Consider the following 27,482-nt stretch of genomic DNA (forward strand, 5'->3'; position numbering starts at 1 on the left):
ATCCATCCATCCATCCATCCATCCATCCATCCATCCATCCATTTATCCATCCACCCACCTACCCATCCATCCATCCACCCACCTACCCATCCACCCACCCACCCACCCATCCTCCCCCATCCTACCCCAGTCATATGCCTCCCACCACCACTGACAAGATGTGGGCAGCCAGGGCCCAGGTGTCTCTGTAGCTACCTCTCCAGGCAGACTTTCTGAGATGCATCTTCTTTCCTTGTCCTCCCTTCTTATTTTGAAGGGAGCAGTCAGTAAAAACCCCTGACACCTGCAGTGCGCGGCAGCACCGGCACCTGACCTCCTCCCTGCTCCCCCAGGGGGCCAGCCTTCAACCTAGCAGTGGTGGTTTTCAGGGTCAGAAACTCTGGAAGCCCTGCTGATTGCCCTGTGCTGTAAATATTTTCCTACCCTCTTCACCCTTTGGTGACTCAGACACAAGGACCAGGTGGGGGTGAGTGCTGCCACTCCAGGGCCAGGGCCTGGGCACCTACAAGGGCTGTCACGGCACTCACAGGTATTAAAAACAGCTGGTCCAGAGCCTCGATTAAAAACAGCAGGAGGGCCGGCCAAATAGCTCAGCGGATTGAAGCCCCTGCAAATGTGCAGGAGCCAGGAGTTCGATCCCCGGGCCCGCTGTGCCAGCCCCGTGCCCAGGGTGCGATGAGACAGCAATTGAGACTGGGCGTGGTGGCACGCACCTGTAATCCCAGCTCTTGGGAGGCTGTAAACAGGTGGATCACAGGAGTCTTGATCTAGTAGCGAGACCCTGAACACCCTGTAGACCCTTCCCTAAAATATAAATAAATAAATAAATAAATAAATAAATAAAAATAAAAACAGTGGAAGGCTTTATTGGGACAGAAGAGGGACTGAGCAAGGACAGAGCAGGTGAGACAAGGGGGCAGGACCTGCTCAATGCTGGGGGGAGGTGAAGAGGGGCTCCTTTGTGGCTGGCTCCCTCTGCCCACTTTCCGTGGCTACAGCGCAGTGCCTCAGGCTGGATGTGTGTAAGAAAGAGGTTTGGTTAGCTCAGTTTGAGGCTGAAGGTTCGTCACAGTGGACATGTGGCCCAGGTCATGAGTGGTCACAGGACGACAGGAGGCCTGAGCCATGCGGAGCCCAGCGTGCTCTGTGAGGTACCTGGTTATCCCCCCAATGGCCTAGCCGCTTGCTGCTCCAGCCAGCTCTCTAAAGTCCTGCCACTTCCCCAGAAACACGAGCACTTGGCAACGAGCCGCGTGCAGCCCATGGTGTGGGCTGAGCTGGTCTTGGTGATGCTGGGCTGGTCGGGCAAGGCTAGGCTTGGAAGAAACTCAGGGGAGCTAACGGGTGGCCAGGAAGAGCCCCTGTCACGTGAGGTGGGAGGGGTGGTGAGTGCCGGGCAGGTGGTGCAGCCAGAGGAGGCTTCCTGGGGCAGGTGGCAAATGAATTGAGGCCAGGAGAGAGCACAGGGTGCCACCTCCCGCTGTGCCGTCACTGGCTGAGCTGGGCAGGTGTGGACCGGCATCTTATACTGCGCAGTGGGCACCTTAAGGCCTACAGTAGTGGCGCTGGCCAGGCGGGTGTGGAGCTCACGCTTGTGACCTTGGCCTGCGGAGACCACCTCAGCCCCGTTCCATGCCCTACTCACTCGGGGAAGGTCTCATCTGCAGACGGGCCCCCCAGCGTCTGCGTCATTACCCAGCATACGGCGAGCCCAGGCCCTCAAAGCCCATTCTGGATGCGCATGGGGGCCGGTGAGCTCCAGTGGCAGCTGCTGCCTGTGACCTTGGAAGGAGACCTGGCGACAAGAGTGTTGTACCCCGAAGGCCTCTGAGCCACACGGCTGCTCTTTGGAGCAGAAGGTGTCTTCTCCAGGCCAGGGTGGGTCAGCACAGGGGAGAAGGAAGTTGTTGTGGAGGGGCACAGGCTGATGTGAAACTCCCAGGGCTCGGCACATTTCCTAGAAAACCTGGAGACAGGTGGGAGGTGGGAACAGCCCAGCGGGCTCGTGCACGCCCCATTTCACTGCATTGGAGGCGGGCGGTGCTCCGCGAGGCCCTCGGTGTGCACATTAGCGGGAAGATCATCCTTCATGTCTTTCAGAGATTTCATAATAGACCTTATTTTTCTTGTAGAAGTTTTAGATGTACATAGAGACAGTGCAGGGGATGGCTGGAGGCTGCCCACCCTATGGCCTCTCCACACACCTGGGTAACGTGAGTGCTGGCCTGGGTATGTGCGGCTGCACTTGGTCCCCCAAGGGGCCAGGGTTGGTGCTGTGTCACTAACTAAAGCTCCTCTCCTCAGGATTCCTGACGTCACCTGCTGCCCTTCCTCTGCCCCGAGTCCACCCAGGACACCACGTGGCACTTAGAGCCCCTCTGCTCCTCTTAGGGCACTGGTCTCCTGAGTCCCTGGGATTGTCCCCACCCTTGATGACCTTGACAGCCTCCAGCAGCGCTAGGCAGGCTCTCAAGGGCCTGTCCCTGTGTTGGGATCGACCGGGGGTCATGGGGTGTCTGAAAGGCAGCAGGAGTACCTCACCTCATCCTCCCATTCCACCTGGGCTCACATCATTGGTCTGATGGAGCCGTCCCTAATCTCATGTGTGAGCTGGGGGGCCGGGCTTCCTCCCCTGAGTCTGCTTTGGCCTCTGTCCCATGTGATGCCCACTGGGAGGAAGCCGGGGTGCAGCTTGTGCATGGGCTGTGGGGGCACTTCACCTTACCTCCTGGGGTAAAGTGACCTTTGTTTGGAATCCTTCTTGGGCACTATTACCTTGTCCCCAGAATAACCGATTCGCTGTTTGTCCGCATGGTTGATGGCTTTGTGTTTTGGGTCCCACCTAGCCCCTCTCCCTTAGCTCCAGCTGCTGGGCATCCGTCTAGTGGCCCTTGTGTCCCTCTGGCTCACCCACCACAGTTTTGCTTGCTTGTCTTCCGCATATTTCTTTCCTCTGTGGCACGGAAAGGTGCACCCGGCTCCCCTCACAATCCTTTGTGCCTGCAAACGGCCCTTTCTTTCTCAAGGATCCCGGTCCTCCTTGTTAGTGGTGCTGGAAACCAAGCTTTCGGCGTTAGGGATCCTTGTCGCTAGGGGCTGGCATTGCATCTCAGCCCTCTCAGCAGCCAGAACAACAGCATGCTGTGTGCACGCTGAAGCGTGCATGACACAGGTCTGCAGGTGCATGACCATCTGTGTCGACATCACGCCAAACGAGCGCGTGCCCATGCCTCCCCTGGGACCCACCCCACGGGCTCCTCCCTCCGTGCCCTTGTTTAGCTTGTGTGCAGACTCTAGAAGCTTGGCCCCCACTGCTCACCCTGGATTTCCTGGGTGGTTCGGTCGAGTGCGCCCGTGTGGCTGGGCTGGGCCACCTGGCTCTGGTCCTGGGGAAGCAGCTCTGTGTTAGGGTACTGTTTCAGGACCACAGCTTTCGCCCTCAGGCGCGGCTCCTTTCCCGGGCCCTAGGGCAATGTCTCTGTGTGTGATGGCCCGCTCCATTTATACCACCGTCTGATGCCCCCAGAGGTCGTGTGAACCCCGGGCAACCCTCAAGGTTCCAGGCGGCTTCCAAAGTTGGCCACGCTTAAGCTCCGCCCTTGTGCTGCCCCTGTGAGGGCCGTGGGCACTCTAATTCCAGGTGTCCAGAATTTCCATGCTGCACAGTCTCCCAGGGTCCGGCCGGTTTCTTTTCTCCTTCCCTGGGAGGTGACCAGCAGTCGTGTGACACAGAGATGACACAGAGATGCCTGCGCAGTCCCAGCCTTTCCAGGCCGGCTTCCTCCACTCAGCTGGGTGGCCGGGCGGCTGAGCTCCTCTTGCTGTCACTGAATGGCTTGTGCCACTGTTGGGTCATGGGCTCACCTGGGAGGGGCTCTTGGCTGCTTCCGCTTTGCAGAGCAGTTATGGCGAAACCCATCAACATTCACGCGCGACTTTCTGAGTTGGGCCTGAGGGTGTGCAGGCCCCGCGGTGTCTCCTAGGGAGGCGGAGCCGTCTGCGTTACCCCCTCGGAGGCGAGCGTTCCTGCTGCTCCAGATTCTGCCAGCATTTGATATTTTGGGGATTTGGGAATTCTGCCGCCCTGTGAGGTGTGTGGTGTTTATCTCATTACTTTAATTTGGAATTTTCTGATGGCAGAGACGTTGAGCAGCTTCCCTGCGCATTCCTGCCAGTTCTGCGGGAGTGTCTGTGGTGGTCCTTGCCTGTGTTTTAAGTGGGTCGCCGTGCTCGAATGGCTGAGGATCTGCGGGTTTTCAGTCTGTTTTCCAGGCGAGTCCTCATCAGATCTGTGGTTTGCAAATATCACCTCCCAGGCTGCGGCTGGCCTTTTCCTTCTCTTAGCAGTGTCTTCGCAGAGCAGATGTTTTTAATGTTAGTAAAGTCTAACTCGTCACGTTTTTGCTTTCATGGATTGTACGTTTGGTATTTCGTGTAAAAACTCATTGCTAAGCCCCAGTCACATTTTCCTCGCGTGTAGCGTTCAGAGGCCCTGTGGCTCGCATGGGACACGTGTGAGGTCCATGTCCGGGTCCTGCCCACCCCCACCTGCAGACCCCGAGCTGCCCAGGCCCTGGGACTAAAACCCGTGTTTTGGTGCCCCCCGCAGTGACCCTGTGCCCCAAGGGCTCCTCACCAAGGCTGCAAACGCAGTTTCCCATCCACTCTGCGTCAGTGCACCCACATGTCCGAAGAGGGTTCTGCCAGAGGCCTTGGACGGTGACCCGACGTCCATGAAATGGGTCTTCTCTCACTGGGCTCAGGTGCCAGCCGTGGCAAATGCTGAGCCGCTGCTGTGCCGCTGCAGAGCTCCCCAGCCCCAGGGTGTGAGGTCCTCCATCCGCCCGGAGCATGCGTAGCCCCGGGTGCCTCGGTGGTCGCGCTGCCTCCTCAGCTCACTCTGAGCACAGGATGCGGGCCCGGGCATGAGGCCCTCCAGGCAGAGGGAGGGGTACATGGCAGAAGTGACCCTGCAGCCTTGTGCCTGAGGCCCCCTGGTGTCGGACACGGCTCCTTCCCGAGCTCATCGAGAACAGGGCAACAGACAACCAAGTAGAGCCAGGGCAGGATCCCCGAACCTACCTGCCCTCCCTGGCATGGGGAAACAGTAGAGAAGTAGGGGCTGGTGGGGTGTCCAAGGCCACCTGGGTGCGCCTTGAGTCTCAGGAGAGCAAGGGGCCTTGGTCGGCACAGGTGACAGTGTGGTCTCTGCAGTGGCCTGGGAGGGGCCCTGGTGTTGCGGGGGAGCCTGCCCTCACCCCCAGAGCACCTGGCCCCCCAGTGCCAGCTCTGGGTCCGCTGGATCCTCATCCCTCTGGCACTGGCGCAGCTTTACACACGTGGTGTTTCCCTGGCTGGGTCTGGGCCGTGCAGCCCCACCTGTGCGCTCTGTGACTCCTCAGCCTGCCCCGGGGTGATCCCCGAGCCAGGCACCCCCAGCCCGCCTGCTGAGCTGCCCAAGCACGGAGAGGTGGGCACTCCCCAGATGTGGGGACAGGACGGGATCTCCAGTCCACGCTGGGGTCCTTCAGCGGGATGTTCCAAGACAGCAAGGCAGAGCCCGTGGTGAATCCAGAAGATGCCAGCCGTGTTGGTGTTTCGGCCAGCTGGTATGGGAGTTGTTTGGCCCCAAGGCCAAGGCTCGGTGCTAATGGGGCAGAAGCAGGGCCTGGTGATGTAGGTGACCACGGCACTGAGCAGCAGGTGCCCTCCCGCACCTGGGACACAGGTGTCGCCTCCCTTGAAGTGAACATAACCTGAAGAGGGAAGCTGTCCGAGCCTGCAGGGGACGCTTTGCAGCTTGGCACAGTGGGAGCCCCCTCCCCTGCCGGCCGGGCTCACAGGCTCACCCTCTGTCACCTGTGAAGGGGAGAGGATCGCCCCAAGGAGCCTGCCCCAGGCAGGCTCCAGGTAGCCCTCCTGACAGCACTGGGCGCCGCGCCGTCTCAGGCCCTTGCTGCTGCTGGTGTGTTGAGCGTGCTTCCGTCCACATCCCCAGGGCCCAGAAATAGCTCTGAAGTCAGTAGTGCGCTCCGCGGAGCACCGCGTCCTCAGTAGCTGCCCTGTGTGACCCTGGCATCCCAGTGCCCCAGCCCCGCCGTGGGCCTCGCCTGGACTGTCTTCCTGCATCTCTGCCCTCCGCTAGCACCCACTTGTCCTGTGGCCACTCCCAGGCTGTCCCTCCCAGGGGTGAGTCCAGACTCCTCCCCTTCTCCCCACCTGTGCAGCTACCTGCCTTGGGACGCCCTGGCAGAGGTCCTCAGATGCCAGGCTGCTGAGCTGGGCAGCCCCGCCCAAGCCCTGCCCTCCCTGGGCTCAGTGCTGCCTGGGAAGCCCTGGGCAGCCAGGAATGGGGGTCATCTTGTGTGCCGAGGGCCACCAGGTGGGAGCTACGCCTGGGCGGGGGCAGGGAAGGTGCAGGGGTGGCAGGGACAGGGTCTTGGGGTGTTCTAAGCGGGCTGCCATTTCTAGCAGAGGAGCGTCTGCTGTGTGGCACTGTTTCCTTGCCCTGTGTCCTTGCGGTAGCCATTTGGGCAGGGTGGGGACTTGCAGTTACCATGGCCCCAAGCCAAGGCGCTGCCCACTCACCCATTGCCCAACCGCTGGGATCCATGCAGTGGCCGCTGGATCCCACGGCTTGGGCAGCTCCCGGTGCAGGGGGCTGCATTGTGCCTTTCATTGACCTTTGCAAAGTCGTAAGCTGAGCGTAATGAGATGTCTGTGACGCTATGCCAGGAGCCCTCCGGGCCAGCTCGCCACAGGCCTAGGGCTGCCTCTGGGCCCAGCCAGGCAGGCAGCGCCTCGTTAATATGCACATTAGCGGGGATAATTGACGGAACGCCAGCTGGACGGAGCCTGGCAGCAGTGGTGTCCCCGTGCAGCTCCAGCCGCCTGGAGGAGAACAAGAACCAGGCCCGCGTCTCCTCTGCTGCCACTATAAAGAGCCACACGCCGCCACGGAGCAGGCGTTTGGCCAGCGCAGGACGCCGAGGGCCATAAGTCACTGAGCCATTCGTCCCCGGCTCCCAGCGCTGGCAGGACAACCAGACAGCTCAGGCCTGCTTGCTCTTGGAGAGCGAGGCTAGGGTCCTCCCACCTGTGGCCTGTGCTGTGGGGCAGGGTGTAGCGTCTACTCTAGAGGACGTGGTCTCATGACCCTGGCTGCCCTTCCCAGGGCTATTGCTGGGTCAGCGTTGTGGTCCCAGCCGTGGCCACCTGGGTTGTGGTTGCCTGCAAGAGTGTAGGAGCTCAGCTGCCTGCTGTGGATGACGCCGGGGTGACCTGGGCCAGCTGGGAGAGGGTGGTGGGCAGCCCTACCTGGAGGACCAGGCTGGGCATGTGGCCCCTGCACATGAGGGAGCGGTGGCTGATGTCCTGGGGAGAAGATTCTCTGGTCAGTCGATTCTTCCAGGAACCTAGAGGTGGGTGCCCTGCTGTCCCCAGTGCCCAGCAGGCAGACAGTTCTGGGGGCAGGTGCAGCGGCTGCCCTCCTGAGTGTTGCCAGCTCATGGTGCACCTCGTCCAGGTACTTGGGGACACGTACCTCCTTACCAGCTCTTGCCTCGTCCACCTCCAGGTCCTTGTCTTACTACAGAACAGATTGGGACGCTCACGTGCTGGGACCACATTGTTCCCTGGTGCTTCTCGACCCCTCCCAGTCTCATCTAGAGTGGTTGTGGCGGGTGGGACGCATCCCCAGGCTGACTAACGTTTGCTGCACATGGGGTGCAGCTTAGTCCTTAGGCCACACAGAGGACACGGTGGAGGGCCCTGGGCAGCAGCTGGGATGCGTCAAGGTTGAGCCCAGATCCTCTGCTCCTTGGTTTTTGACCCAGAGCAGGAAGTGGGGCCCTGCGAGCTGGCAGGGGTGCAGTCCTGCCTCTCTTACTCAGTGAGGGAAGGGGCAGGGACCTTCCCAGATGGCCAAAGTGCAGGGCTGTAGGCAGGAATGCTGCGGACCTTGCCGGCTCTGAGGCGCCGTGTGTGGATACCAAGTCAGGGCTGGACTGGGGCCGGCCTGAGCTCGCGGTGTGGTTGAGTTCATGTGTGCTTTGGCACCCAAGGGGTCACCCGGGGTGCCAGGGCCCGGGGTCCTTAACAGTGCCCCCTCTTTGTACATACACAATACAGACTGACCAGGGCCCCGAGGTGCAGGATGTGGCCATCTCGGGGGCCTGTTTCTTGCTCCTGCATGTTGGGGGGCTGCCCGGAACCCCTCTCTCCGAGCTACTGCCTTACTCCAGGGAACCCAGCCCTGTAGCCGTGGAGCCTGGGTTCTGACCCTGTTCTGTGGGCTGCCTCCCCTCCCCCGCACCCCGCATCACTCCGGCCGCTGTGGCCCGGCCTCCTCCCACCCATGCTCTTCTTGTGTCCTTTCTCTGTCTGTCACTGTCTTCTCTGTCTCTGTCACGCTCTCTGCGCCAGCCCAGCAGACCTCTCTCTCCTGAGCCGACCTCTCCAGGGAGCCCCAGGAGCACACGGGCCAAGAGCAGGATGGGGCCCTGAACGCCAAGGCCATGCGCACAGTCGGTCTGCGGCTGGGGCCAGGCAGTGTGTCCAGAGCCATGTGCCAGGCCCGGGGGCAGCTCTGCGTCACAGACCCCGGTCTTGCTTAATTTCTTTATCAGGCCTGGCACACTGTCTTGCAAGGGTAATCCTCAGCCGCTGTTGTCCTGATGGGTCGGGCTTCATCCGTGTCCTGCCACATGTACTTAATTGGCTCTGTGGACGTCGGGCTGTGATGGAGAATTAGATACTAGGTTTTAATAGCCTGATCCATTATAACTCAAATAGTGAGAGCTTAATACTTCATCAGATCTCAAAGAGCATTCTTTCTTGTACTTGTAATCCTTGGGCCGTATGTCTGTAGGATCAGGGATAAAATTCTGCGTTAGTCACTTAATTTGTGAGCGCAGCAGAGCTGACTGCTTGGCCACCTCCTTTGAGAGCTGCGTCTTGTGCCGGGTGGACTTTAGGCCTTGCCGCCAGCCCTGCTGGATGCGGGGCCCTGGACACCATGGAACCCAGGGGACCCCAGCGCGCCCACCAGGAGGCAGTGCCATCCACCTGAGCCTGCAGGGGGAGGCAGGGCTCTGGTGCCTGTGTGGTGCCGGGGACAGCAGGTGTGCTGGGAGGCAGGCCCAGGGCATGACTCCTGGGGCCACAGACCGGGTGCTGAGCCGCTGGTGTCACTCGTAGGACCTTGCTGTGCCAGCTGCAGCAGCAGGGACGTGGCAGCTCTGTGTGTGTGTGTGTGTGTGTGTGTGTGTGCACACGTGCTCATGTGCGTGCATGCTCACACGCCCCTGGCAGTGCAGCACGCAGGTGTGCATTGGTGAGGCCCATCCCTCCCGGCAGGTTCGGCACCCAGGGCTGCATGGGGGCTGGAAGCTGCTTCCCCCAGCGGACTCCAGCAGACCTGGGTGCCCAGCCTCTCACCAGACACCTACCGGCCCCTGTCTTCTGAGTGCCCCAGGAATCGGGGCCCCCTCGGCCCCACCCCCACCCCAGTGTACCTCGTTTTCATTGAATCCAAACACGGTGCTGACATTTGTGATGGTTAAATGCTAGCCTCGCGGTCTGCGCCTGTCAGGGTGGTTCCGATCTTTATTCTGTCATTCCTCATGTCAGATGTCATCCCACATCTACACCAGCCCTTGGTGGGCAGAAGGGCCACTGCCTGTGCCCAGAAAGGAGCCGCTGCCCGGGCCGTGCTCCCTGTGGCCCTGCGCCCCCTCCTCCACTGCGCAGGGCGGCACTCAATCGCCCTTCCTTGGCACTGCTGCCTGGACTGTGCTCACTGGAGCCCTTGTGCTGGTGTGGACGCTGCCTGCCACCCACTGCCCAGGAAGGGCCTAGCACGCGCCCTCTCTAGTCCTTCCCATGACCCACTGTGGCCCTGGCTTTGGGCACACTGGCCATCCCAAGGGACTGTGTCGCCCGTGTGGTGGTGTGACCCGCGCCTGGTGCTGTCCCTCGGGCAGCTTCCTTCTCATCAAGCAGCCAGCCCAGGTGGGCCGGGGGCCACGTGCTCTCCCGCCAGGCAGTCATTCCTGTTGTGGCCACCAGGTTCCCCAACAGCTTGAAGACACGCTTGGTGGCTTCCTCCTCGGCTTGTGCCCAGCCAAGTGGATGCTGTGTCCTCAGTGAGCTATAAAACCTATAGAAACAGCACAAGGGCAGTGCTGGCCTTGTGGGGTGCCTGAGGGCTGGGGGTGCCTCTCAAGCCGCACACAGGCCAGGTCCCTCCTAGCCCACAGAGCACAGTGCCAGCGGGGCTGACGCCGCTCTCACCCTGAAGAGGCTTTGGGCCCTCGTGACTCCCCACAGTGTGCCGTGCTGCCTATGAAGGGCGTGGTGGCCTGCAGAGTCCCCTTGGCCCACACGCCTGGCTGGGCCACTCATCGCAGCCCCACACAGGCCCCTGCGGTGGCTGAGGGTCAGCCCTGGGGGCCAGGACAGGGCCAGAGAGAGGCAGAGAGGTCCTGCCCCAGAGCTGCTTCTTGCAGACCAAAGACGCCAGCCAGGGAGGGCTGTCTCTGCGCTCCAGCATCAGCGTCTCTACACAGAGTGTCCCCTGCTGCCTGGGGACAAGGCGTCTCCTGTTCAGTGGCCAGGTCCAGGGACGAGTGCCACGGCTGCTCTGCCTAGGAGTGGACGTTGGCCCGCCCGCACCAGACCGGAGCCTGGTGTCACCGTGGTCCACTGCCCAGGTCAGGGAGGGAGGTGGCCATCTGCCTAATGGGGCAACAGGCGTATGTCCAGTCACACGTGCAGTTGTGTCACCATGGGGCACTGCGGCCTGTGGGCAGTACTGCAACTGAGGCTTGAGCCCTGGGGTGCACACATCTGGCTCGGGGCGGTGGTGCCACCCTAGCAGTCCCACCGGGTGGCAGCAGCAGTGGGCGGTAGGCAGTGAGGACGGGATGCTGACGGGATGTCCCATGGCACACAGGAAGGGTACCCCAGGCCCGGGTTTGGGGACACAGGCAGGTCACAGAGGGAGTGCTGTGCTGTGGCTGGGTGCAGTGAGCAGACCTGGCCCGGAGTGTCTTCCGGAGGGCTCATCCTAGCAGCGGAGCCGCTTTCCTGCCCCTTTCCTTCATGCCCTCCAGCAGCAGCTGTGCTGCTGTGCTGCTGTCTAGGACGGGAGCCCCAGGGTGCCCGTCACTGGCCTCGCGCGCACCTGCGCCACACTCCTCACACAGGTGCTCGTGGGGCTCCTTCTGGCAGGCCTCAGATCCAACGAGCCCATCAGCGAGGCCACTGGAGGGCTTCGCTGGGCATCGGGCTCTGCCTCTGGCCCAGTGCCGTCGGGGTCCCTGCAGAGGGGCAGCACCCCTGGAGCCCAGCTCAGTGCCAGGCGTGGGTGAGCGCTGTGCTAGGGACACTCCCTTGCTCCTCCACAGTGACTGCCTATGTGCTCGCAACAGACTGCAGGGCGACGGTGGCTGCCCAGGCACCGTGGAGACTGCCCACCCGTGACCCCGTCCAGTACTGGCTCCCCCAGCGGCTGTCCCACCAATCCCCTCCTTCCTTTCTCACGTCCTTGGCGCGGGACCTCGTGCCCGGCTGTATCTGAGACCATGATCCAGTGTTTGCCCTGCTGCACCCGTCCAGGTGTGGACGGGTATCCTGGGCACCTGTTGCCGCCCATCCCCCCGTACCTTGGTTCTCCCAGGCCTCTGGGTCGCCGGCCGTGCCCTGTCCTGGACTCCACCTTGGCCACTACTCGCCCCAGCCTCTCCGAGAGACATCTGGTCTGCAGATGTTATCACCAGATGTGTTTTTCTCACCTGATGACTTCAGACCATTGCCTCCGGGGTGGTGGAGGAGAGATGTCTGGTGAAGCTGTGAGGTCTGGGGCGCTTCGTGCACCCATACAGGGCACCTCCCTGGGACACATGGCAGTTTGGGACTAGTATCCCCAGTCCACAGGCGTCTGTCTCCCTACATCGCAGCACCCATCATGTACAGGTGCAGGGCCAGGTGGCTTAGGGACCCAGGGGCAGGTGGCCCCAATAGTGCCGTGTTGGAAGCCCCTACAGGGTCTGTCACCATGGCAGGTGGCTCCAGAGGCTATCCTAGCTCCGAGAAGGCAGGGCAGAGCCCCGTCGGTTCTAGGCAGCCCTAGTTGTCCCGCCTGTCCATCCGTGGTGCAGGAGCACAGTGGTGGGTGGGGTGGACACTACCCTTCCTGGCGTGGCCTGCACACCACCCTACTCTCAGCTTCAGCATGACCCTTGCCTGATCACGGTGCCCACATGGGGCCACCACAAGGCAGCAGGAGTCACCAGGTACCCCCTGTGGTGGACAGCGTGCAGCTGGTGCTCACTGTTAGCTGAGTTCGGGAAAGACTGATACTGTGGGTGGATGGGGCCTCCTCAGGGGCTCCAGGAGCACCGTGGGCAGGGTTGCAGGTGTCTGTGCGCCGGACTCCGTGCTCCGCAGGAGGGACAGACACCTGGACCTCGCCTGCAGTGGGCAGGGACTCCCTCGTCCCCACAGGCTGCTGCTTCTTATCTTACGGCCACTGTTGCTTGCAGTGCTCCTCTGAGTCATGTGGCCCCTCAAGCGCTCGGCAGTGGTGGCTGGCAGGCAGCCATACCAGCAGGTGATGATCTACGTGAGAGGGGCTTAGCTCCAGCTGGAGTGCCCTGTGGCTGCCCCTGTGCTCCGGGGACGCTGGCCCCTGTGGCAGGGAGTGCGTCTTCTTGTCCCCGGGAGACGAGAGGGGCGAGGAGCACCAGAAACCCATGGCGCTGCACCCTGGGGGAGCCTGGCCCTTCTCTGCATGCCAGTGCGCACCTGGGTGTCTGCATGGGTGTGTTCCCCTGCAGACTGCTCCCTGTACACCCGTGGCTCCCTGCCTGTGTGTCTGCTCTGTCCCCTGCCTGTGCGTGGCGGGTCCCACCTGCACCTGTGTGGACACGTGAGCCTTCCGGAAGGTGGAGGAGGGGACCTGGACCACCTGGTGCTGATGAGCACAGTGGGTCCTTCCTGGCGCCGTGGCCTTTTCCAGCTCACGGACGCAGAGCTGTGCAGGCAGCATGCTGGCGTGGGGCCTGAGGCTGAGGGCCACGTGGGCTCAGAGCCTGGCACTGTGTACTCAGGCCCTTCCACCCGAGCCCTGCGTGGAGGTGGGGGACGGCTCCCTTCTCTGTGACCGGCCTTTTCATTTCCGGCAGTGCTGAGGGTGCTCTGAACTAGGGCCACGTTTAATTTCCTGTCTGCCAAGACGAGGCTGCGTGGACCAGGGCGCATGCAGAGGCTGGTCATGGCCAGGCCGGTCTGGCTGTGCAACACACCGTCAGGGCCAGGCCTCCCTGCGCCGCTCATCCACCATGGGTGCTGGGTGGGCCTCAGGCTGAAGAGCTGCACCTGCAACCACGCAGTTCACCACACCTTACCTCTCTCCTGCAGGTCAGCTGGCCGCCGGCACCTGTGAGATTGTGACTCTGGACCGGGACAGCAGTCAGCCGCGGAGGACAATTGCCCGGCAGACGGCTCGCTGCGCATGCAGAAAGGGGCAGATCGCGGGGACCACGAGGGCACGGCCCGCCTGTGTGGACGGTAAGAGCCTGGCACGGGTATGGAGTAGGGTGGGAGACGCTGTGTCTCCCCATGTGCCGGGGCCTTGAGGCTCACGTGGCTCAGACTCAGGCACATGAGGGTGAATGTGCCCATGGGCAGCGTGGCATACGCCCAGAGTGCAAACATCTCACCACGTGTGGCTCCCAGGTACCCTGTGGCATTGCCCTGCCACACTCACCAGGTGCAGGACTGCGGCCCACAGCTGGGCCTGCCAGTCTTGCTGTCGGAAAGGGAGGACAACAGAGATGCCCCATCATGGTGGTCCCCAGGCACAGGACCAAGGTCCCTGGTGCTCGTGACGTCTGCTGCGCGTGGTGGCTCAGGCCGAGGCTTCCTGTGGATGTGGGCCTTGCCGTCTATGTGGCAGGGTCAGGCCCCGCTGCCTGGAGTGCAGTGGTAGCATCAGGCCTGGTGGCCTGGGGAGGGGTGCCCAGACCTGGCTCTGCAGGGGCGGGGACCACCCACAAGCCCCTGACATACTACAGCGGGTTCTCAGTTCCAGCCCTCAGTGTGTGGGTGCCACGGGGGACACTGCCTGAGATTTGTCTTGGGAAACAGAGCCACAGGTTCTGAAGGGAGCGGGGTGACTGGCTGCTGGCCTGGTGTGAGTGGTGCCCGGGAAGAGGCTGTAGGGGAGGTGGTAGAAGGACTCGGGGTGACCGCACGGGCAGGGCCAGGTGCAACCACCACACAGCGGGCCAGGAGCCCCACAGCCCAGCCTCTGTTGGCCACAGCAAGGTCAGCAAGGAGAGGCTCACACCACTGCCCCTGGGTCAGGCCTGGGGTGACGTCAGGATGGGCACCAGTACCTGCCCCGGGCCCCGTGACCAGTACGCAGGGACTCTGTGCAGTCCCGTGTGCCTGGCTGTGTGCCTGGGTGGCGGCAACAGTGTATGCCATTCCAGGTGGCCCTGGGGCGAGGCACCTGGTGCTGGGCATGGAGCGGCCTTGGCCGGGTGTGGAAGTGTCTCTCCAGTCCTGGAGGGTGTGTAGTGGTGTGGCTCTGGTGCAGCGGTGGCCGTGGAGGCTGCGGCCACAGCTGGGGCTGGGGTCCGAGCCGGAGTGCTGGGGCAAGGGGCAGGCTGGGGACGGGCTCCTCAGGAAGGGCAGCAAGCAGCAGGGTGGCAAGTGCCCTGCCCCTGTGAGTGAAGTCCACCCCTGGCCTAGCAGCCTGTCCACATCTGGGGCGGCCCTCAGGGCAGTGGTGACCTTGGCTTCCTGCACCCAGGCTGTACCTATGCCCAGCCTGGCAGAGAACCGAGGGAGACCAGGGAGACGTGGTCCAGGAGGGCAGGGCCGGACCAGGTCAGCTGACTCAGGGCTTGCGTTTCTGACTCTGGTCTGGGGCCTGAGGGTGGCTTTGGATCCCTGGGTTTGAGTCCTGCCACTATCTGGGACCTGACGCTCACACCTCCACTTCCTGTGTTGTGCACCTGTGGGCTGAGCTTTGGCTCAGGGCAGTGAGAGAGGCTGCCCAGGAGTAAGGCTGCCCTGTCGCCATGGGAGGCCCTCCACATGGGCCTTTGCCGGGAGCAGGTGGGCAGAGCACAGAAGATCCCAGGGTTGCCAGCTCATGTCCCAGGTCCATCTGGTGACCTCGAATGCGGAGCCCGGCCCCCAAGGACAGGCAATAGGTGGCCTACGCCAAGGGTCTGTGTGTGCGGAAGTCAGGACAGAGGGGTCATGCTGTGGGCAGTGCCTGGCCTCCCGCAAGCTGTCTGTGTGCTCACCCACACCAGCCGTCTCTGAAACACCCACACCCGCCCACGGGGGCCCACGCGTAACCTGGTGTTCCTTAAACACAACGTAGACCCTCACCTGGCTTCCCAGTGGGCTGTGCATGAGCCCTCGGGCCCTGAACCCCACCTTCGCACGGGGGCCCCGGGGGCCTGGTTGGGCCCTTTGGTCGACCATGATGCGCCTTGCCCACCCGGGAGCCGGAAACCAGCTGCTGATTGAATCTGGGCCTGCTCGTCCGGGGCTGTATCTCCCTCTCTCTCCCAGGGCTCCAGACGCCTCAGGAGCCAGGTCCCAGAGACCCAAATTAAAACCTCGCCGTGTTCCAGGGAGGTCAGACAAATGAGTTCGCTCGCGTTTTCTGCACACTGGGCATTTTCCAGGCCGCCATCGAATTCAATTTCTGCTCCTCTGGTTCTCTCTCTGTGTGCCTCATAAATTTCCCCACACGCATGCGACAGTGCCTGCTGCCTACGGAAAGCTCCAGTACATCCGGTTGGAGCCGGTCGTGGGCAGGCTTAAGTCAAGGTGCCTCACGCTGGCCCTGGGGGCTTGGCAAGTCCAACAGCAAGCAGAGCCAGGCAAGCGGCTCTGTGGACTCCACTCCCGTGTCTGCCGGCATTTCAGCTGTGCACCAATGGGTTAACTCACTCGTGTACTCATTCGGATGAGGCTCCTGGCTAGGAGGTGTGAGCGAAGTCACTCGCTACGTCCCTGGTGGTGGAACTGTGGTGCAGTGTGTACTGGAGTGAAGATGCTTCCTGCCTGGCACTGGAGTGGGGCGCTGAGGGGTGAAGGGTAGCTCACTGAGAAGCTTCTTTCGTGGAAGGAGGGTGCCGGTGGGAGCAGGGACCTCCCAGGCTTCAGCCTCCCCATCCCCATCCCCATCTCTGGCCTGAAGCATTCTGGGTAGCCAGTCCCCAGCACTCTGCCCCTGCATGAGTCTGTCCTGCTGAGGCTGTCGCGGACAGAAATCCGGAAGCGAAACAGCCAGGCTCACACCTTGCCTGACAGTTAAGTCGGGACGGGTCGAAGACCCAGATGCAAGACCCACAGCTGTGAGCCTCTTAGAAGAAGCAGCTGGACCTTCTCGGCCTGGTGTTTGGGGAAGGGTACAATGCCTAAAGCAGTATCGGGGAGAGGAAAGCAGACCTGCTGGGCTTTGTCAAGATAAACGAGCAGAATAGCATCAGCCTAGACCCGGAAGATGAAGCGATCGCACGGAACGGGAGGAGGTCCAGCGTGGCTGCTCCGTACGGCGTCGGGCGTGGAGTCCCTGCATGACCCAGTTCCAGGCCCAGTGGGGTCCCAGGCGTGCAGCCCAGTGAGAGGAAGGCAGTGTCCACGCGGAACTTGAGCACCAGGGCTCCCAGCTGCGTGGAACGTGCCAGCGGAGGAGTGGGGACAGCCCGCACTGTGGTGCACATGGTGGTGTCTTCACTCCCTGGCCTGCGCCAGCCAGCTGTGCTGCCCCCAACCCAGGACCCTGCGAAGGACTATGCAGGTGTGCTGCATGCAGGAGCAGTGGCTTGCGTGACAGGAGGGGCAGGGCTGCAGCTGCGGGGAGTACAGGGAAGGGGTTGGGCTCCTTTTGGGGGTGATGAGACTTTTCTAAAGCCCACCAGGGAAGGCCAGCCTTTCCATGGGCCTTCAGGCAGGTGCTGCTGGCTGGGGCCTGCCCGGGGGGGGGCAGGCCAAGATCCGTGGCATCCCACTTTTCCACCGAGCGTGGTCTGGGGGAGTGGCAGACTCCTGGTGGCCTCTGGCTCACATCTGTTTCCAGCAGTCTGTTGCGCCTCCCGGCCTTGCTCCTCACCCTGGGGCTCTGCCCCGACCGGGGCCCAGAAGAGGGAGCAGCTTTGGTGCACACGTGCTCGGCAACCCCAGGCCTTGGGCCCCACGATGGATGTACGCCTGGCAGGGCGGCATGGCATGAGCTCCTGGAAACCGGAGCACTTCCGGGGGCAGGTTGGCACCACCCTGCCTGCCAGGGCCATCTCCTTTCTGCCCAGAACCCTCACCAGAGAGAGCATAAGCCTCATGTGCACCAGGCTCCCGGCAGCTCCCAGCAGGAACTGGCATCAGGAGGACAGCGTCAGGCGCCTGCGGGGCTCCGGCAGCTACCAGCACAGGCCAAGGATGCCCTTGCACGTGGGATCTCCCCAGGCCTCTCTGGGTGGATCCGTGTCAGGAGCTCCGTGACCAGTGCTGGCTGGGCCACATGGAGTGACAGCCACCATGCTAGAGGCCAGCGTGCTTTCTCTGAGCTGTCTGAGCAAAAGGGAGAGGCATTCTCCAGGAAGATGTCCCTCGGATACATCCTGCTGCTCTTGGTTGTGAGAAAACCATAGCGACTGTTTAATGTCATTCATAGGTGAGAGGTCAGGCCAGGTGACTGACTGTATGGTTTAGAACAAAAATTGAGGTCCCTCTCAGTTCTCGTGTTTGCAGGGTGACTGGACCACGGAGCGCTACCCCTTGGTGGGCTCACCCGTGGATGAGTTGGTGGCTGAATGCATTGCTGGAAGATGGGGCCAGTGGATGTGGTCACATGCGTGTGGCCTGGAGAACCTCATCTCCCTCCCTCTGCTCCCCGCTCTCAGCTTCCTGGCTGCCATGGGGAGAGCTGCTCCCTTTCACCAGGCCCTTCCACGGTGCTGTTTCTGCACTGGAGCTGCCGACCACTGAGCCTGTGGAAACCACAAGCCAAGTAAACTTCCTGTCCTTTAAGTTGTGGCAGGCTTTCTCCCAGCACAGAGGAAAGTAGCTAAGACACCATCAACTCAGTGCCTGGGCTCCCCTGCATGGGCTGCACTGCCCACCCATGCGTGGCTGTGGGGAATCTGGGTCTAGGTGGGGAGAGAAGCCCTGGCATTAAGAGCACCTCATATGTTGGTTTCCAGGCACTGGAGACCACTGAGCCCCCATGGCATGAGTGGGCTTAATATTGGGACCATCCTATCATGCTCAGCCTGGGGCCCTGGAGGAAGGATGGGCCCCAGTGCATGGCTTTCCCAGGCCTGGATGAGGTGCCATTCCAGGGGGCCAGGGAGCATGGGGTCCCCGAGTTTGGCGACATGGCTGTGACCTCAAACAGACCCTCCCTCCCAGGCCAGGGGAGGGCTTCCCATTGTCTATGAGCCCGTGACGCCCTCCTGCTGACCAGGCCATGCTTTCCAGCCTGCTGTGCCGTGCCAGGTCTGCAGTTCTGCACAGCAGGTCTGCTGTGGTCACTGCTCAGATCCCGGGAGAGCCAGTGGCCCCAGGAGTGGGGGTGCAAGACACTGCTGGGGCCTGAGGCCATGCTCCGTGAGCACCTCAAACCCTGTGATTTCAGAAAGAGGCCTGGGGAGCAGGACATGGTGACGTGGGCCAGGTGCTGGTGGTCCTGCAAAGCCGGGGTCAGGGCACCTGCAGGCTCAGCATGCTAAGGGCCACTTTCCCTGGAGCAGGCAGCACTGGGCCCACACAAGGCTGAAGCAGCAAAGGGCAGTGCAGACAGTGAAATTAGTGAGCGTCTGCCCAGGCTAAGGAGGGGACAGAGGCAGAGGCCGAAGCGACTTGAGAGGAGAGTGCAGGAAGGAAAGGGATCGAGGAATCCTGTGTATCGAGGAAGACAGTGCCTGTGTCCTGCATATAAGGTGACGAGGACGAGTTGGCACTGTCCAGGAAAGACGCACAGCACCAGGACAGATGCAGGAGGAAGCGCAGCATCTTCATAGACCTGGGATGAGAGGACTCACGGGTTGTCAGAGCTTCCCAGCAAGTCCCGGAGCGGTGGCTGCCCTGGTGACCTGCACTCCCCTTAAAGGCCTAACTGCTGCCCCGCCCCAGAGCCTTCCACATGTACAGAAGAGCGGGAGCCCCTCAGCCCAGGCATGAGGCTGGCGTTGCCCCTGTACCAGAGATGTCGGCAGAGACATCGCAAGAGAACCGCAAACCTCAGGGCGGCAGATCCCTAAATCCTCACGAAGATGGCAGACGGGATCCGGCAGTAGGTGAAAAGGGCCGGACACCAGGGCCACCTGGACTCTCAGGGACATGAGCTTGGGCAGCGTGGGAGTCAGTCACTGTGACATGGCGCTGAGAGTACCTGTGGTCCTGTCAACAGCTGCTGGAGAAGTCGTTAATGAAACCCTGCACCTTCTCCTTGTGTCTTAGTTACTCTTCTCTCCTTGCTGGGACAGAACACCTGACACCCAAAATTATAGAAGGAAAAGTTTATTTGGCTCACAGTTAGTGGAGGTTTCAGTCCGTACTCGGCTGGCTCCAAGGCAGAGCAGCACATGGCAGAGGGCAGCAGCTCATGGTGGCAGAAAACAGCAAGGAGCCAAGGGAGGAGCCACAGCTGCAGAGGCCGCTAGCCTCTTCCCCCGCTTATACTTGTAATACCAATGACCTGCCCCAGGGTGGGGCAGCACCCACACCCATAATCCAGCGCTAGATCAAGAATCAGTCACAAAGTCCTGAAGCCACCCCGGACTCTTGAGGCTTTGGGGGGACACAAACCCTGGCCCTTGGTAAAGTGATTGGCAAACAAGGAGAGATCGTTGTCAGAGTAACACGGGCACAGAGAGCTGCGGGTGTGGCAGTGAGGATGGGTGTGTTGTCCCTTGGATCAGGAGCAAGACAGGTGCTGCTGGCTGGGACGTCAGTGCCCTGGGCCACCGCGAAGGAGAGGGACGTCCCTGCCCTGGGGTCTGTGACATGCCCTCCATGTTGGTGACAGGTATCAAGTTTGGTATGCTCTGAATTAGTAACGCCACTCCCTTGCCCTCACTTCTAATCGGGATCTCAGTGTAATGAGCGTCCCTGAGAAGAAACAGCTGCGGTACACCTGTAAGGAAATTCTCTCCAGGAAACCCAGAGCGGATGGCCCCAGCATGTGGCACAGCCCCTGCACCCTCATTGTAGCCACCAGCGGGGACACTCCTGCATCCCCAGGATGGGCACAGGATGTCGGGGCCCGTGAGCTGCTTCCTTCCCACTCCACACCCAGCACGGTCACACCGGGGTCCTGTTACCCCACATTCCCATCCTGCATCCAGCTGGGCTGGTCCGTCACCTGAGACGGAGGCTCACTCCCTAGAGTGACATCAGGTGGCGTCCGTCCACAGTCCTGTGGCCCTAGGAAGGATACTGATAGGGCATTCGGTGGCTGCTCCTGGCTCTTGGGATGGTGTGAGCCTGTGACTGCCACCGCAGCCTCAGGTGACAGTTTGGTGCATGGTCAGGGAAGCTGGCACCAAATATCAGCTGAGGGAGGCACGGCTGTCACCGAGGGGATGGCGCACCAGCAGCATGCAGGGGAGCCACGCATTGTGCATGGAGGGGCTGAAAACGGTGGTGTCGGGCCGAGCACCCCTGAGAAATCCTCTACTGTCCCTCCTGGAAACACGTCTGCAGCTCTGAGCTGCGTCAGTCCGGCATCCAGACACAGAGAAAGAATGGCTTGAAGGCTTACGGGGCGTCAGGGGCCCCACGGGCATGGTGTAAAGGAGTGGGGTGCCATGCCAGGAGCCCTGGAGGAGGGGAAAGCACCCAGGAAGGTAGCAGCATCTGTGCCCTTGGTCCTGGGGGCAGCGGCACAGCCAGGGCAGGTGTCTGTGACCCTGTCTCAGGAGCGGCCCCTGCCAGATCTCGACATGGAGGGCCCAGCCCACGCCCGCTGGCCACAGATGACACGCATGGACAGCAGTCTGCGTATGACCGCAATCTGCTGCCAGTGTCTTAGCCATGGCCTTTGTCTCCCTCCAGGCTTCGGGCATGCAGAGAGCTGTGCCCCAGCAGCTAGGCCCCAGCATGGGGTGCCCAGGATCTTGAGCACCGCCTGTGGAGGGCGCAGTGTGCAGCCTGGTGCCTTGAACCAGTCTCACTGCAAGGCTGAGTCCAGGAGAGAACACAGCTGGACTCCAGGTTGTGTCCCCCCAGAACACCCAGAGCCCCGACCGGAGGGCCCGCGTTGGGTGGGGAGTGAGGGCAAAGTGGACCCCAAGACAGGGGGGCTCCTGGGGGAGCCAGCAGCCCTCGCAGGCTGCACAGGCCCTTGCTGTCCACTGAGCTGCAGTCAGGGGCCACAAGGCTGGGCCGGGAAGGCTCCCTTCCTGTCACAGGGCTCTGATGGGTATAGACCGAGAGCCAGGAGTACCCTTTGCTGGACAGAACCTCGCAGTGGCGTGGATGCTACTTGGCGGCCTGTTTGGTTTAAACTAAGTGACCTGACCCTGCATGGTGGCGCACACCTGAAGTCCCAGCTCTTGGGCAGCTGCGGCGGGAGGGTCGTTGGGAGTTCAAGACCAGCCAGAGCTAAGAAGTGGCCCAGTTTAGGCTAGCTGCAAAGGCCTGAACTACACAGCAAGACTGTCTCAAAATGACAATAATTAAATAAATGAGTATTACATGATCTGATGACAAAAAACTGCACCCCGGGCTGACTCAGAACATAGCTTCGCTTGGACCTTGGATGCTGCTTTGATCAGTGGCAGGCAGAGTGGGGTTTGTAACACAGTACTTAAGCTGCCTGTCCTGGGCTCCACAGCTCAGCATGCGGCCAATGTCAAACAGGCGTGTTAACAGTATTTCATTGGCACTGATTATGGGAAGATGTTTTCCTGCTGTTACCCCATAAATAATAGCCTTTTCCTATATTGGCCACAAGTCCCACAGGGAGGGTCTAAACAAACCTGGGACCCAAAATGAGTGACCGTTCTTCCAGAAACATAACTTAGACACGTGGTAGGCATGCGCGCGGTAACGCCGATCCTTCGTGCCCCGGCTGGATCTGCACCGTGCCCTGCTCACTCCCCTGTCTGGGAGCCTTCCATCTGTGGCCTCAGACGTTCGTGGTTCCTCTCACACCGTGTGGCAAGGATCCGTGTTGTCCTGTGTGGGGACACGTCCTGTGTGGCATCTGCACTGCTGGTAGGCGTGTCCGCTCATTTGCCGCCAGTGCGCCCTGCGTGGGGCTGAGCCGAGAAGCAGCCGCGCCGACACTGCCAAGCGTCTCAGACGTCAGGCGGCACGGCCGTGCCATGCACAGCCGGGGAAGCTCAGGCCGAGCTCTCCAGCCTGCCTCCTGCCCTGGGGCCGGCCGTGTCCTGGCAGCATCTCTCGCTCAGTGCTGACCCTGAACGCAGAGCTGACGGCCTGTCTGCGATGCCCCTGTGTGTCCCCCGCCATTGCCAACCCTCGGTTGGAAGTGTCAGGAGCTCCTGTCCTCAGCCTCTGAGCCTCGCCGCCTGGGCCTGTGCCCGCCTGGGCCCTCCTTTCTCTTCGCCCAGTGGGCTGCATGTTGAGCATAAGTCCATCGCCTGTGTCTTAGAGGTGACAGGGAGCCCACGGCCACTCTCCTGCCTGCCCTGCGCACCCGGCCCCTGCGCTGTGTGGGCTGTTTCCCGGGTCTGTGATGGATCTGCAGTGTTTCCTTTTGCTCTGCGCATGGGTGTCCAGCAGGCCTCGCATCATCTGTTGAAAAGTTCTAGCCTTTACCTTGATTTTGTGTGAAGTTCTCAGACACTTTTTGAGGAGAATGCAGATGGGCCTCACGGCTGATTCTGTTATGGCTAATTACAGCCAATCACTGCGCCCGGCTCATCAGCAGCAAGCTGCGGCTGAGCTCGGCTGGCGGCTGGGCACTCTCCACGGCCAGCAGACGGAACTGTGGGGTGTCTGCTTCTGCCTTTGTTCCCAAGGGAAGAGCTACAGTGGGGAGGGGACTTCGCCCTCTTCCTATTCCTGCTTTGCCCCCTCGGCCCTGACCTCCGGGCGGCTCCAGGGGTGCAGGGGCGCTGTGGTCTCGAGGGTCCTCTGGCCTGGTGGTCTTTCTTGTAGCCTTGTGGGCAGAAGTAGGGACCACTGTGCCCCTTGGTGAGGCAGAGCCCATGGCACACCTGTCCCCTCTGTTGGCCAGTGGGATGACTTATCCCTGCAGACCCTAAGGACAGTTGGGGGCTGGTCCCCATCAAGCGTGAGCTGGCAGCCAGGAAGGGACCTCAGGGGCCACATGTCTCTCTCGCTGTAGCTCGGAGACAGCTCCTGGCCACAGGGCTGGGTGGCAGCTTCTGCACGGATCTGAGTGCGTGCCTCGGTGTGTTCTAGAGTTTCTATTTCAGAGAAGTTTTAAACTCACGTCAGTAGCAGGACAGAAGTCCCCACATCACCCCCAGGCCCGCTTGTGGCAGTGAGACCCCTCTATTGGAATCCTTCTGTTGTTATTGACCCAAGTCCACAGTTCAGACAGGTCCCTGGTGGCGTGGTGTATGTTGTGGCCCTCGCCACGTGTGCAGTATCACAAGTTAGTGAAGTAACGTCATCCAGGATGATTCCACGGCCCCAGAGCTGAGCCCGAGCCAGCACCGCCTCTGGCCCAGCATGCTGCTGGGGTGTTCCGTCCTAGAGGGAGGGCCTAGTCACACACCTCTGTGCACCTGCCCCACCCACAGGAGGTGAGTGGGAGGATTCAGGGAGCTTCACAAGGGACACCCCAAAAATCTCCTGCAGTGTGGAAAGCTCCCTTGGAAATGTCCTTGGGCCTGTGTGCCCAGACCAGAGTGGCACGGGGACAGGGAGGGTGCAGTGAGGATCGGGCAGGCCACGACCCCAGAGCATCCTGCGGGGCACGGCAGCCATAGCTGTCCGGCTTGGTCCCCACTGCCCAGTGGCGTGATTATCCCCCTGCCTGTCCCTTTTGCCCACGAGAAGGGCACATCCTGCAGCAGAGGGGCTGTTGTCCAGTGCCAGGAGAAGGACCAGGAAGAAGAGAGGAGAGATTGCAAAACTTCCAATAAAATTACATTTCCTGAAATAGCCGTAACTGTGGTCCTGATGTATTTGTGGGCTTATCGCTTCTGACATGGCCACTGTGGCTGAGAGGCCAGGAGTCTGCCCGCACGCGCCTCTGCGTGCTCCCCCGCCCCGCGCCCCGCTCTCCTGTTGATATTTATTTATCTCACAGCCTTCACTTGAATACCGATGCGCCTCAGGACTCCCAGCCTGCACCGGGACTCGCCGCCCGCTTAATTCAATTTCTCCTCTGTCCTGACTCCCCTGACAGAAGTAATCGGCTTCCCGCCACCGGTGCTGCAGCCTTCTCATCCCAGCCCCAGCTCAGGCTTGGGGGATAATCCCCAGCTGGGCAGTGCAGGCCATCCCCGGAGTGGCGCTGCTGCCGGGATTAGCTCCCTGCCAGTGTGCAGATTACCTGCAGTGAGAGGAAAGATGAACTGTCCGAGGGGCATCATGAGACAGAACATGCCTCCTCCCAGCGTGCTGCTGAGGTCCTGGCCTCCCACAAGGATGGTGGAGAAGGTGCAGCCTTGGCAGGGGCTGGGGTCAGCATCACACAGAGGGGGCAGTTTGTTCATCTGAAGGTGAAGACGGGGGACCAGGAAACAGCTCCCAGCACCCCCACTCTGCCCATGCCCTGACCCAGGAGATGTGAACTCGCTCCCGGGCCAACCACCTCGAGGCGCCGCCTCGACCTCAGGTGTTGAGGAAGGAGGCTGCAGCTGCAGGCCGGCCCGGGGGTTCATCTGCCGGAAGCGGGGAGTCCCACACACATGAAGGCGCAGCTCTGGGCCACCCTTCCTCGAGAAAAGCCAGGCAGCCACCTTCCTTTCTTGCCAAGCTTCATTCTCAGTGGGTCTTCATGGCGTGCTGCATCATGGGGGAGGACGGGGCCACCCCGGCGTGACCTGGCTCGCCGGCCCGCAGGTGCCCAGTCACCGTGGCAGAGGCTCCTTCTCATGAGCTGCCCCTGGGGCCGGGGAGCACCCCGCCTTCGGGATCCTTGATCTGTCACAGGGAGGATCCCTCCTTCCCCAGGTGAACACCATCCTTTCTCTGCGTAAGGTCGGCCCGAGTGGCCCCGAGCCAGGTACCAGCAGGGCAGTGCTCCCCTTGACAGCATCCCCGCCGCAAGCAGGGCACCTGGCCCTCTCCCAGCGCACTCCAGCGCCATGCCTCTGCCTCACACAGGAGCAGCCCATGCCCAGAGCTCAGCAGCATCCACAGCACCCTGTCCCAGAGCTGAGGTCTCAGGACCGGGCTGGGCTGCCTCCACCTGAGCTGACTTTTCCAGTCAGCCAGCTGGAAGTAGAAAAGCCCAACAAACCCTGGCCTCTGGCCCCCTCTGTGCCTCTGGCCAGGGCTTGGTGACTCAGCACAAAGCAGGGACCCCCACTGGCCACAAGACAGGCAGGAGCCTCTCCTGCAGGAGGGCAGGGGCAGAGCTGGGAGCCAGGGCGTGGGCACTGGGGCCTGTGGGCAGAGGCAGGGTCCTTGTGCAGGAGTGGCTGTCGGCCCTGGGGCGGCTCAGGGCTGGCTCGTGCTGCATGTAATCCCGTAATTGGCCGATAATTGCTATGTGCACTGTGCTGGTTGGCCGTCCTTAATAGTGGTTTTTATGGTAAATAAATGCAGTATTTGTTACAGCTCCTCCATCTCGGGCATTTTTGCCTGGAAGAGGTCACTGAAATTTGGTTACAGAGGAAGCTTAGAGTGTGGTCTTCAGTGAAGATCCCTGCCTGAGGAGCAGGCTGGGTGCAGACCCCTGCAGAGGCGCTGGGCACGGGGTGGCGCCACCCGGCCCGAGCCCACCCATGCTGCTCTGGGCTGGCCAGCACCGTGCAAGGCCCCTACCCCTGCCCCTGCCCCTGCCCCTCCCCCTCCCAATGAGACCGTGTGCTGATGGGGACAGGGTCAGGTGGCAGCACTGCAGGCCGAGCAGAGTGGGCCGCAAGGTCGGGGCTCCTGGCAGCAGGTGAGGGCTTCGGAGCAGCTGGCTAAGGCGCTGCGCCTCTGCCCCTCGTCAGGGTGCAGGGAGCAGCTGGGCACAGGCATTCCGTCATGGCCCTGATGGCCAGCAAGCACTTCCTAAGTCAAAGGAGGGTGATTTCACGCGGTGGAGGCCGTTATGAACCTGAGCTCCTCCGGAGCTGGCCTTACGGGCCCCTGGTGGCTCGGCTCTGTGTGATAAATCAGTCCAGGAGGCGCCACTTCCAGAGGCCACGACAGGCCTGCCACCTTACCTACGGGAAGGAAAATCCTAAACCTGGTTAAGTCAGACCGTCACTGTCGTTGTCATTCATCAGGAGGCTGGGTGGGGACATCGTGCTTGGGGACTGAGGGGAACACAGAGGCGCTGGTGTGTCCAGGGACACAGAAGCCGCAGCAGCGAGCCCGTCATTCCAACCCGTCATTCCAGCACACGTGGAGTCCCGGGTGGAGGCGAGGACCCTGTCTCCGTGCTGGTCTGCTCTGCCTAGGCTCGTGCCCACAGAGCCCCCAGCAGCAAGCAGCTGAGGAGGGTGGGCCCCGGCCGGTGCCTGCCAGTGCCCAGTGGGCCAGGCCCACTTCCCCCCCTTGGGGCAACTCTCACCTCTGGGGCCCACTGAGGCCTCAGAGGTGCCAGCTGGGTGGTCCTGCTGGCTGGCTTGCAGCCCCAGTGCTGCCGCTCTCTTCGAGGCGTCCTGGTGCCCCGACTTCCTCATCCCTGCCCAGTTCAGAGCAGCGAGGCCTTTGTGCTTCTGTCTGAGGGGAGCCTGCCCTCCCGGCCAACGGACCCCAGCCAGTGCCAACCCGCAGGACAGACACAGGCACCCAGCAGCTCTGACCCCCAGGCGGCTTCAGGGCTCCTCCAGTTCAGGCCACCAGATGAAGTGGAAGCCCCTGACAGACAGCACATGGAGAGTCCGGCCTGTGGGAAGTCACCCCACTGCCCTCGCGGCGTGGAGTTCTGCACACGTGGTCACACCTAGCGTCCACCTTGAGCGTGTGTATGATGATGTCCTAGGGACTTCTGAGTGGTTTGGGATGCGGAGAAAAACAGGTACAAGTAAGAAAATGGAAATGATTTTATTACCCCTGAAGAAATCTCTTTTTTGAATGCTTATGTATCAGAGAAGGAAAAGGAACGCTCCACACGGAGGGAACGCTGAGTGTGAAGAGACATTTCCTAAAAGCGTGGCTGGCAGCAGACTCCTCAGCCGGGTATAGAATGTAGGGGTGGCCAGTTTTTCTCCAGAGCATGGAGGCCGTGGCTCCAGGTCGTGTCCCAGGGACGCTGTTCATCACCTTGGAACCCCGGTGGGCAGGGTTCTCTGTGGGGAGCTGAACCCCTGCAGCTGGGCGCTCCTGGGCAGCCCTAACTGTTG

General features: G+C 61.6%; 1 protein-coding gene across 1 annotated transcript in view; it reads left to right on the plus strand.

The window, feature by feature from the left end:
* Fam19a5 (family with sequence similarity 19 member A5, C-C motif chemokine like) overlaps window positions 1–27,482 on the plus strand; it is a 97,072-nt gene that overhangs the window by 29,082 nt on the left and 40,508 nt on the right. The window contains exon 2 of the mRNA XM_023702574.1: window positions 13,423–13,572. Coding sequence (XP_023558342.1) covers window positions 13,423–13,572 — 150 coding nt within the window. The remainder of the gene's footprint in view (window positions 1–13,422; window positions 13,573–27,482) is intronic.

The sequence above is a fragment of the Octodon degus genome, unplaced genomic scaffold (genome assembly GCF_000260255.1).
Source record: "Octodon degus isolate 3935 unplaced genomic scaffold, OctDeg1.0 scaffold00153, whole genome shotgun sequence".
NCBI lineage: Eukaryota > Metazoa > Chordata > Mammalia > Rodentia > Octodontidae > Octodon > Octodon degus.